At 40.6% G+C, this 12,418-nt stretch overlaps 1 protein-coding gene across 1 annotated transcript in view; it reads left to right on the plus strand.

The window, feature by feature from the left end:
* Nucleotides 1–12,418, plus strand: part of NOTCH2 (notch receptor 2) — an 85,024-nt gene that overhangs the window by 29,444 nt on the left and 43,162 nt on the right. The window contains exon 6 of the mRNA XM_032696456.1: nt 11,785–12,018. Within this exon, the coding sequence (XP_032552347.1) occupies nt 11,785–12,018 (234 nt within the window). The remainder of the gene's footprint in view (nt 1–11,784; nt 12,019–12,418) is intronic.

Consider the following 12,418-nt stretch of genomic DNA (forward strand, 5'->3'; position numbering starts at 1 on the left):
GGTAAGTGAAAAGGGGAGAGCTGAGCAGACAACTCTTTTGGAATCTGTCCTGATAAGTGTTACAGCCCAACAGTGTCAAACCATGAGAATGAACACTTCAGGAAATCAAAAGCATTCAGTAAGACCTTGAGGTTAGAGGACATTGTGTACTGCTCAAAAAAAAAAACAAACACCAAACCAAATACCCATGTCTGTAAGTAAATGTCAGCCAAAACTGAAAGGATGTTAAATTTTCTAAAAATACCCAACAATATTGATGTGCTGTCTTCATAACAGTCTCTTTTTTCAAATACTTGTCAACTAATCTGGGGGCAGTTTGTCTGTTTGCAGTTTTAGTCTTTATTTAATCTTTGTGCTGTGAATGATGCTCTTACCATGTTTGTTAATGCAGTCTGTGCTTCATGGCACAGAGAAACCAGTCCCATTCCTTGCTAGAAAAATCAAGAAGCTGTACTGCATCCTATGAAGAAAAGTTTTCTGTAAAGTAATACTGAAGCATCCTTTACTGAAACAGAATCTGTTCTAATTCCTTTTGGTAACCATCTGCTTCTTGGCAGGTGGTAGGCTGGGCTACATAGTTATGCATTTTTAAAAAAAAAAACTTTTTTGTTTTTTTCTACTTGCTCCCACCTTTTGTGACGCTGTTTGCTTTCGGTCTTATTTCCTGCTCTTCAAACAGAGCTCACTGCTCCTTTTTTGTTGAAGTGCCTGCCTTCTCATTCTCATTTTGCTGTTTTTTCCGGAAAGATAAAATCTTGCCTTTCAAAAACAGTGACGAGAAATTCCTGCTGTCACTAGTGTTTTTGTCACCTTCAAGTTCTTGTATTTCATGTAGTTATAGTGATCATCAACCTCATAAATTTGTGACTGATAAGACACTCTTAGATGTTTGGGTGAAACTGCCCCAGATCTTTCCTCTTGCTGAATGTTAACTGATTGTTTGTTTAAGGATGACTTTATCTTGTCCCAGGATAAGTCCTTTGTTAGAACCGATGTTTGTTGGGTCCTTTCAAAGCACAGTGTTGCAGATGTGTAAGGAAGGTCCACCTTTTCTTGGAAATAGACCTGGATGCTTTCATGAAAGACTGAAGTCTATTCCTCTGTGCGTGACAGGCCAGAGAATTTGGTGTACACATGATTTGAGTCAAAATTAGCCAAAAATCCTCGCTAACGTCTGCACCATGTGAAGACTCTGCTTTATGCTGCTGTTCTGCAGCAGGTAATCCAGCCTCGTGGGCTCACTGTGATCTGAGGAGGAAGGTGTCTTTGCCTTCTCTCCCTGCTGCCAGCCACTCTTCCCCTTCCCCTGAGCTGTCTCTGATATTTTTTGGGTTGTGCCACTTTAACTCACTAATCTAGTAAAACATCCTGTCCAGCTGCCTTTTTTTTTTTTTTTCACTCTTGCCTTTTTCTTTTCTTTTTTTTTTTTTTTCTCTGGGATCAGGAATTAAAATTCTCAGAGCAGTCTCATGGGTGAGTGGATGCAGAGGAAGTGATGGCAGTCCAGGGCTGTAAAGTCATGTGGAAGGTTAGGGTGTCCTTCCACAACCACAGTGAAACCACCTGAGAATTTAAAGGATACTTAGTCATCCCAGACTACATTTCATCTAAAGAAACAAAGCTTTGTTTAAAAATGCACCTGTTCATTCTGTTGATCTAACCTGTGCAGCTTTGGGTCAAGAAAGATGACTTGACAATTTGCATACTAAAGTGATTAACAATATAAAATGCTGTAAATGCTTTTGTTTTTCTTGGCTGAGAAGGACTCCTGCCTCACTGTAAAGTTCGCAGTATTTCAGAGGATCTCTGTGAATCTGTGTTTGGCCCAAATCAAGTTTCAGGAGCAATGCACAGCAGAGATTGATTTGTATCTTCCTTGGAGTTAAGCCTTTTGCACAGTTCACTCCTGAAGTGCTGCATCAGAAGCTGTGGGCTGAGTCTCTGGGTTTGGGGACACACTGTGTCCACACTCGAGCGGGTTTTGGAAGACCTATACTACAGTGCTTCAGTTGCAGGCTTGGCCTGCTTGCTGCCTTTCATTCCCTGTGGCTGGGAAGGCGAGGCTCCCATGGCAGTTTTATTTATTTAGGCTTTGTTTCCCCCTGAAAAGAGGGCTCCAGTGAACTGTATATTTTAAAATCTGGGTGACCTTTGTCTCAAGGGAAGCACAGTGTGCTAGCAGCTGACTCCACCAAAGAACTCCAGCACTGGGACCTAGCTTAAGCAACAAATGTTTGTCTTGAGCAGAAAAGCTCTTCAGGCAGCAGGGCTGTGCTTTTTAATTAAAATAGCTGTTAGCTTGGTCATATGCTCTTACACGCTAGCAGAAGGGTTATTTTTCTGCAGAGCTTTAGGCAGGAGTTTTCAACGGAGGGAGTTAAGGGTTCGATTCCTATTTACTTAGAGTAATATTTGCTCCCTACCTTGGTTTTCTTTGAAAATCCCAATCTTAAACTCTGTGCAGACGTGACTTTGCTAAGAAGGGAGGATAAACATCAAAAGGCTAATGTTTAACATTTTTATGCAAGTTCATATGCTCTGGTATTTTGTTTTTTAAAACTTTCTTTGCCAAATACCGCTTCCCTCAGCTTCTGTGTCACGGAGTATACTGTAGCAAGTCATGTTAGCTTAGTGTTCAAAAAATTACTGCCTTCCTGGAGTACTTAGACTCAAAATGTGGAGGAACTAATTCTGACAATAGGCGGCTTGGATCATAAATGTCGAACATGCCAGCCTCCTAAGTCATTGAATATACATCCTTACTGTTCTCTTGAGGGTGTTGATTATTATGTGACAGCACCGTTGGGGTTGTACTCCTTCCCGATCCTGGTTGCGTTGTCCCAGATGACGTCCAGAGACCTTTGTATTAGCTCAGGGAGGCTGGGTCGCACTCCTATGAGAAGTGCAGTCATCTTCCCCAGTGGTGTAGCAATGATCAGCTTTCTGGTGCTTTTCCAGGCTTTATTAAAAAGCATAGTGGCCTCTTTCGTACTGCCTGAGATCTGTCTGTGCCAAACTTGACAAGTTGGCTGGTGTCACTACAGTAGTATCTCCAAGAGACAGCTTGGAAAGAGGCCAAGAGGGATTATGATTCTTTTTCTTCCTTCATGTTTGAACTGTCAGATACAGAGGGAGCAGGGGGCACGTGGAAGCCTCTGGAGGTGGCAGCTCTGAGTTTGAGTGTACAAATGGTTTGAAGTATCAGACACAAACAGACTTTATCCTGGACGTTGTTTGTTTCTCTTGTGGCACTTGGTTCCAGTGTTGTGCAGAGCAGATGGATTTCAGAGGCATTAGAAGTTACACCCTTAGCCGGTATGGATTCTGGAACACCTACCACAACCTCCTGTTTGTTTTGTGCTGCTTTTCATTTCCCAACTGCAAGCCTTGGGTAGGAGGTAGCTGTAATAAAACACCTGAGGTGTTAACAGCTGAACTGATCTGATGACAGAATGACAGCATCCAATTTAGACCACACTGCTGCTTCTTCCCTTGTGTCTTTAGTGGCTTTCCAGGTTGGAAAATACTCCTTGCGATCAAATGTGCCAAAGAATCTCTTGTGGAGACGTCCTTTTCATGTGTTTGGCACTAAAACAAAATAGGCCAGACCCCTCTGGTGAGGCTGGGTTGGTGGATGTCTGCTGCGAGACCAGACTAATAGGTAACAGTTGTTTTATCTGCAGCTGACTTGTTCCTGGCAGTTTCTGTCCCTTCCCTTGTACTTAGAGTGAGATGATTTGTCTTTGGGTAATTAGTAAAGATGTGTTGCTGAGATAGCTTGAGAATAGGAAGCTTTCATTGTAAGTTTTGGCTCCAACTATAAATTTTTTTTTTGCCTTGCAGATCTTTTCACTTGTTAGGTATTTCTCTGATTCACTGGGTTTTCCAGAGGAGGTAAAGAAAAGGACAAAGCCAAGAGTAGCTTGGTGATGTGTTTTTCCTGTTGTTTACTTCTCTGTCCTGTTGCTGTCCCCAGTCATTTCACCTACTACCACCATATTAAATCAGTCTGTTATTAGCACATCAGTAATAATTTTTAATGAATTGTGTTCTTATAATTTGTGTTATTGCCTCTGAAGAACTCAGTCAGGGCTGCCCTCACTACCCAGTTTAGTCTGTGGGGAGTAATTTAGGGCAGTATTTAATGGATCAGGCCGTGCATAAGTCTCTTAAAGCCCAGAGTTTTGTATTTGAGGGTTGTAAAATCCCTTGTAAAAGCCCATTAGTTCCACTACATGCTTCCCAGTGTGGTTATGAAATTAAACTCTTTTCTCCACCATATTAGTCTAAAATAAACACAGATGTTTGCTCTCTACAGTTGTAGATTCATCTTCAATTGTTCAAATTCTATATTAAGCTCTTAAAATTTATGATATCTTGGATGGTATTTGACATTGCCCAATATATAATTAGATCTATTAAAAACAAAACCAAAAACCCAACACCTGAGGTTGGGGAACGGTTGCTGCTGCTTTGCTGCTCTGGGAGAAAGATGCTGTGAGATCCTGGGGAAGGAGCACGTTTTTGAGAGTATGATGCTTCTTACTCCCTCAGAAAAGAAGGGAGAAAATAGTTGGCTTCAGCCCTTTTTTCTGGGGAAACTACTGTAATACTTAAGCAGGGAAGACCTTTACTAAACACAACACGCAACTGGGGGCACTTCTGGCAGGTGTAAACAATGTAGTCCATGGAATTCTGTGTGTCCCTGAAGCCATCCTTGGAACTGAAGACATCAGTTGTATTCATTGGATTGCCTGCAGTGAGCTGTGGACATGGCTTTGTGGGAGTGTCTGGAGTTTGGATGTGATCTGGATATCACATTTGAGATCCCTTTCAGGTATTACCTGTTTATTGCTCTGGACATTTTGGCCTATATAAAAGTGTTCCCTCCTTCAGAGAAGTGTGAAGTTCTCTGCTTTGAGATACCTTGTGTCAATAAAACACATTAAATTCATCATCAGATATTTTCTTTTGTATACTTTGCCACGTGCTCTATCTTCACAGCAATAACTCTTGTATTGTAATTTTTACCAGCTGCCTTTCTCCCTTTGTGGGTAGCAATTGCTTTGTAAGTCTCTTAGAAAAGTCTTCTCTCCATCAGTCTGTCAGACTATGAACTCTACCTCTTTTCAGTGTCTTTACTGAGAGGTGGTGGCTTCAGTACTGCAAAATGTGTTCCAGACTGAAGCAGTGCCATTGCTGTTGCACAACAAGTGTTTGCATTAGTTATTCTTCCTTGTAGTCAAATGTCTGCTCAGTGATGTTTATTTTGTTGATTAAACCTGTGACTGAGCAGAGATCCCCACTGAATTGTTTCAGGGAAGCTGATGTTTCCTCAAGGAGTGCCTAACCTAAACCTTCTTCAGCAAATCTGTTTGCCTTTGTATTTTAGTTGGTGCCTGTGCATCAAACCTTGTCTGCTGTTGCACTGCCCAGCAGCCTCTCTTGGTTGAATCTGTCCGAAATCCCCTGGCTTCCTCTTGGGAAACATAAATGTTATTTTGCAAAAGATACCACTGCCTACTGTTCATCTTCTTCCAGGCCTTTAATTAGATGCTCCTGTGCCTGTAAGCACTGAATTTAACTGGGTTATTTCAGTGAATATGGATAATTCTGTGGGTTAAAGATTAAACTGAGTGCTTTTACAAATACACAATTCAAAAACATGAGAACTAAAGTATTTTTCATAAACACCATTTTACCAGAAGGCCTCATGACTCCATGTGATTTTTTTTCCTTTTCCTTTTGCTGAGGAGACTCACACAACAGCATGAGGGAACTGAGCTTTGACCTGACGGATCAATACACATTGGGTTGCACTGTCAATGCAGGTGGTTTTTCTTGTGTTGAAAGAAAACAAGTTTTCTGCCCCTTCTGGGCAGAGGAATGTCCATCCCTAGCCAGCTGTGTGGTCTGCCAGCTGGCACCCTGAATATACACACGTGTGGTCAGAGAGGAGAAGAAACTGCCTGGTCCTCTGCAGTGTGGCACTGATGACCTTCTGCCACTATTAGATTAGGTCCTTTATCCAAATACTGTTCTTTATCTCTTAGCCTGTTCTTGAGTCTTGATAAGATGCTTCACCTTCTCACTTAGCAGTCCTTTGAAACTTGGAGGAAAAAATACAAACAGTTCTAATGAGCCATGCTTTCTTTAGCTACACTGATTGTATTCAAAACTCATACAGCAATCTTCGGAATACTTTGTGAATTAAATTACTCTTTCAGAGAGTTTCTGCCTAGATCTGGTTTATGGTTCCCAGATAACCCTTTCAGGAGAGCTAGTGAGCTCTTTCCTGTGTACTGGAGCGCTAGTCTGAGATAAGTGGCAAACTTCTAGTGAGCTGCTGAGGGGATGGGGACACAAACCTTCTTAAAACTTGATGCTTCTCTTCCAGTGGGTCTCTTAAGACCCTGATGACCAATTTGTGATTCTCACTCAATTATTTTACCAATATCACTAAACCTGTAAGATATTCTGACTTCCAGTTCAGTTTGAGTCTACTGCTGTGGCAGTTGTGATTTTGAGAGAAATGGGTCATTGCTGTCTCCTCCCAGCTCAGTTTTCAACAAACTGATTTTTTTCAAGGCACAGGAAGGTATTTTGACCCTTTGTCCTACTAAATCTCTTTAGTTATTAAACTGCATTAGATCTGCTCTCAGGAGCTTTAGTCTCTGGTACTCCAGCTGTGCACCAGCAGACTTTCCTGCTGTAGAGCTGTTAAGAGGCCAAGAAAACTTTTTCCTTTGCAGAAAGTCTGTTCTGCCAAGGATGAAGGCCTCTGATTGAACTGACTGAAGGTCCTGCATTCACCTGCAGGTTCAGTGCAGTTGGAATTGGGGTTTATGTAAATCCTCTATGGTAGCTTTTGAACATGGCTAGTGCTGCTTCCCAGAGTGATTGTTTGGGTTTCTTGTTTGCTCAAGCTAATGCTCCTCTCTTTCAGTGTAGGATTGTACTTATTTTGTGTGCTGCCTTACCTGTATAAATAAGGCTTTATTTTTTTTTTTTTTTAACATAAAGACCTGTAAGAGATGGGGCTGGCTGTTTCTCATCAGTGATATCTGGTGCAACTGCTAGAGGGGCCTTGAACCACTGCATCCTGTGTCTGCCTAAAGAGAACCTCCTGGAGTTCCTGTTTAGTTCCTGAGGGTCTGAAAATGGGAGTAATCAAAGCAGCAAACGTCTGACTTACTCCATATGACTTTTTTTTTTTTTTCCAGGGGAAATATGCAGGAAGTAACTTAGTTTCATAGTGGGCAAAAAGTGCTAAGAGTTGAAGGCTGTTCCCTTTTTCTACTTCTAGTTTTCAATTTTGAAATACCACACTGACTAGCTGTTTACTTTGTACAAGGTCACTTAGAACCTGAGTCGGCATTTTACTGATTTCCCAGGCTCTGAAAATATCAAGGTCAGGTTAAGTTTTTATTAGCTTCTTGGAGTAATATATGTTTCCTTTCTTGTTGTCTTTTATGTGTTTGTTTCTACACATCCATTAAAATACGGTACAGTTAGTGTATTGCACTTGCCTGTACTAGTTCACCCTGTATTTACTATGTTTTGTTTAGAAATGTAATGGAAAGTAGCAAGAGCACAAGAAAAGAAATACCTACAGACATTTGCAGCCAGATGAATTAACTTCAGCTGAAGTGGTTGTGGGGTTATGAAAATGTGTATTACACTGTACAGTTCATAAAATTCATAATGGACTTTGCACTTGGAAGTTGAATTTCAGTTCTGTGAATGAAAGACTTGATTCTGCCTAAAACTCTTAATAAGCAGAAAAACAGCTTGCTGACTACGTGGCTGCAAATAAATATACTTAATTTTGTTACAATTAAGTCAAAGCAGCATCCCATAAGTAAACTGTCCTAGAGATCTTTTGTCCATTTGATTTTAAAGCTAACTAACCTGGCAGAGAGAAGTGTTGTGCAGAGTATTCGTTGAGAAGTTTTAGAATTAAATCCTGTTTTATGTCCAGCACTGAAAGAGGCTTCTGCCTGTGCCATAAAAAAAAAATCATTCTGGAATCCCAGACATTGTTGAAGACATAGGTCACTAACAACAGAAGTGTCACATTTTTTCTGTGCAGCACCTGCCCAAAGTATTAATCTATTTCTCTCATTTGAAGTGTCTGCTGTGGGCAAATCAGCCCTTTTGGGAGAATGAGAGTCTGTGGCCATTCCAAAAACCTGTGTTGAAAAATCACAATATTGACCATTAATCCTGTGCTGTTAACACCTAAATATTCAAGAATACCACGTAAGCAACCATAACTTATCTGAAAACCCAAACCTCACCAAACCACCCAACCTAAAAACCCCTTTTGTTTTCTCCTTTGAGGACTGTGGGCTACAGAACACATGTCCAAACCACTCAAACTCCATTTCAGCAGTTAGAGTTCAAGCATTTTCAGCCAGTTCACCAGCTCCAGTTATAAAATGTGACCGTCTTGGGCTTAAGCCTGGGATTTGTAGTGTTTCAAAACATAATTCCAAAATCTTTCAAAAGACTCTTGCCCTTACATTGCCTGATGGTGGTGAGCCTGAGTATTGTACATTTATTAATGTGGTTAGATTGATATGCTTTACTTGCCTTATGTTGCTTTTAATTCATGTGTTTTTGTCCAGAAACTGAGTCTTTATTTCAATTATAACTTCGGTAAAGAATAACATGTCTTCTTTAAAATACTCAATAGTAAAATACAGTAGTTAATAGCTCATTTATGCCTCTTAATATATTTAATTGAATTTCCTCTGTTTTTAAAACAAACTGTATTAAGCTGGAGCTCTGTTTGATTCAGATTCATAATTAAACACAAATATGATCTGGAAAGGAGCATTAAAAATACAAAGAAGCTAAGTGAGGATCAGAATCAAGGAGGTCAGATGTGGTTTGTTTTTTAAATATGATTGAATTGCTTGAAGAAGTTTAAGCTCTGCCTTTTTCTTCTCTTGTGGAGATATTGATAGACCTTTTAGAAGTTCCTTTTAGTTTGGGGCTGCAGAAGTATGGAGTAGCCTAGGACGTGGGGTTATTGCAAGGACATCAGTGATGTCACTTGGTACTGTCCCTTCTAGAAGTGGAGAAATAAAGTACTTTTACCAGTGTTTTCTAAGTACTGGTAAAAAAAATACTAAAAAAGATCCTAAGTTGATACTACTAGTAACACTTGGAGTGGAAATGGATAGTCAAAATGGGATGGAAAGTCAAAACCAAAGCCTGATAGTATATATGAGGGAGTAGTTTGTCCATCTTGCTTTAACAAAACCCAAAAAGCCAAAACTCACCCACCCACACTCAATTGCCCTCCCCAAAAGTCCATAAAAGGTTATATTTCAGGACTTCTATTCAGCCAATCACAAGACAAGTGATTTTTTTTTTTGAGATGCATTACAGTCTGGAGTGGTGTGGCAACTTCAGTACTGAGACCCTCTTCACGCTCTAGTGCCAGCAGTTTGAATTGGCCGCAGCTAAAAGGAGGATGTAAAGGCTGCAAGGGTTCTGATGGCTGTGCTAAGGATGAGTGTTTGTCAGAGAGTGTGTCCTTTGATCTGAGTTGGGCCCCCTCCAAGAAAAGAAGGAAAATCACTTTTATAATAAGCAAATAACGTCTTGATTATTTATTTTTTTTTTAAGAGGAAGTCAGTTGTGTTGAGTTGCAAGATACGCGCGACTGCAAGAAATTGGCCCCAGCCAACTGACTCTTTTCGGTCTGGCCACTGATAAGCCAACACTGAAAGCCCATAAACAAACCACTTCTAGTATGACAAATGCACGGTTTGTTTTTTCATAATGCAGGGAGGTGTTTTACAGATAGTGATACCAAGTGTTAGGTTGTGTCCCCCCCCCCCCCGTTTTACTAAGCAAACTGGGATTTGAAGATTAATTCTGAAAACTCTACTGTAATTATTATTACTGTTAAAATTTTATTACAGTTTTAAAAGCGATAGAATTCTTGATTTGAAGTAATCCTACTGGTGAAAGGAACGTAGGCACAGAACACAGTTAGTTGTGCAACTCGTTTTTTTAATAATAGTTGTATTTCTTTGTCACTGAGTGAAAAAAAAAAATCCAGGCCTCACAGGATCAAAGGCAAAGATTTATTTAAGTACTTTGAAAACAAAAGAAATCATGATATGAGTATAGTAGATGGAGATGGTTAAGACTAAACATTTTTAGATTCCTGCTAACAATTAATGTTTCAGTTCTGTGCATTGGAAGAGGGTGTGTCTGTGTCTTGCCTCATTATTTCTGGGCCATTAATAAACAAGGTAACTTAAGCAACATCTAATAATTATTTTTGAATTGGCAAACCTGAATAGACTGGAGCCCAGGCAGGGGAGACATGTGGCCTGCTCTTGAATTTCTTATTCTTGGAATACAGGGGGAATTCCAGGCGATTGTAAGCGTGCAGCTGAAAGAGTAGCTAGAGAAGAGAAATGGGAGGATCTTGGTGGTAGCAGCACATTTACTAAAGAGACTTGGCCCAAATAATGGAAAGCTGCTGCAAACTGGTGAGGGAGGCAATGGTGTCAGCTGGAGGAGGGGGAAGGTCATCAAACAAATCAAATCTTACTCTCTGATAAAGGACCTTCTTCTAGGGCTGTGTGCATTGTATGAGTGTTTTAGGAAGGACAGTAAAAGCAAGTTATCAAGAAGCGTGGTAAAAAAACCCAACAAGCTTTCAGTGCTAGGGAGTTCTTAATGTAACTGAAAGGGAAGAAAGAAATAGTTTATCAAGCAGAAGATGGTTGACTGTGACCATAGTCCGTGGTTGCACATGTGCACCCATATGCCAGCCTGGGAAGAAATGAGCTGGTGCTGAGCCATGAGGTTTTATCTGTTCAAGGAGCTCAAAATAAGAATGAATGATTTGAAACTTCACCTAAACAGTTTCAGCTTCAAAGTAAACCATGCAATTGTAATCAGGAAGCTGAATAACTGTTAGAACAAAATATTGATGCAAGTGGTAGGTTCTCCAGATTTTGATGTCAAAGTAAGATGGATTTTGGCAAATAAATACTTTATGCAGAGCTTTCTATATATGTGTCTGTAAAATTCAGTATCCCTTGAAAACTATTTTGTACTTAGTGATCCATTGGTCCTTTTCCTTAAATCTCCCTGAGAGTGTACATTTGTTTTCTTCTCTCTAATATCTCCAGTCATGAAAATATTTTTAGAGTAATTATTTTGTTTCTGAATAAAAAGAAAGCAAAAAGCCTCTCAACAACCAAGAAATCCCCAAGTGTTTGTGGTTGTCTGCATACTACGTGGGGGAAGAAAAATTAGTATTTTAGGTAGACAAGTGTCAAAAATTTTATTCTTCCTCAAGTAATCTTCATTGAATAATTATATAGGAAAAAATTAAGTTCTCCTGACAAGAGTTCCTTTGCTGCTGGTCTGTTGACACTGCTTTGACAAGATTTTCTTGGGAGGCCATCTTCTCTCTTAGTCCCTCTGGCTGCACTGCTGACAGACCTTCATCCTTGCAGATATATCTTCATACAGTGCAGGCTGCCTGCTGGCTCTCAAACTGTGCTTTTTTTTTTTTTAAGTTATTTGCAGTTCAACTCCTACTTTGGGGTGACTTAGGGATGCTAGTTGTCTTTGCCTAAATTGATGACAGTGTTATTGGAAGTTCTCCTGCTCAGAAGTCCTGGAGTTAAGAAGTGAGACTCAAGCTCGACTGCAGCGATTCCCTCAGTAACATTGTCCGTGCAGGAATCTCCTTGAATCTGAGTGTCTCAACTTACATTAAACTTGTTTGTTTCTGTGCATCAGGCCAGTTTTGCACTGAGGACGTGGATGAATGCCAGCTCCAGCCCAATGCCTGTCAGAATGGAGGCACCTGCACCAACCACAACGGGGGCTATGCCTGTGTCTGTGTCAACGGCTGGAGCGGGGACGACTGCAGCAAGAACATCGATGACTGCTTCACTGCCTCCTGTGCCAACGGCTCCACCTGCATCGACCGGGTGGCTTCTTTCTCCTGCATTTGTCCAGAGGGAAAGGCAGGTAAGCATGGAAAACTTGCATAAATCTGGTACTTAACAGAAGGTACCGAAGTTTATGCACTTGTTTGAAGCGATGTGTTTATTTTACGCGCTTTGTGACCAAACCGGGAAGAACGAAAGGAAACGTGCTGTCCGTGAGCAAAGACCTGTTAAAACCCCTGTAGCCTGGGACAAAGTAGTATTTGTATTAGGCTAGAAGACAAAGTTATTATGGTTTAGATTGCAAGGAAAACAGATCTTTTTCTAGCCTTTAGCAGAACCTGTATTTACCTGAGAAGTTGTGCATGAGGGTGACTTGCTCTGTGCCGCTTATGGTAACTGTATGAGTCTAGAAGGCAAACTTAGGTATTTTTGTGTGAGTGTGTGAGGATGTAGGCGTCTTCACTGATGTGGTGGAAAAT

This window comes from Chiroxiphia lanceolata, chromosome 9, assembly GCF_009829145.1.
Source record: "Chiroxiphia lanceolata isolate bChiLan1 chromosome 9, bChiLan1.pri, whole genome shotgun sequence".
Lineage (NCBI taxonomy): Eukaryota > Metazoa > Chordata > Aves > Passeriformes > Pipridae > Chiroxiphia > Chiroxiphia lanceolata.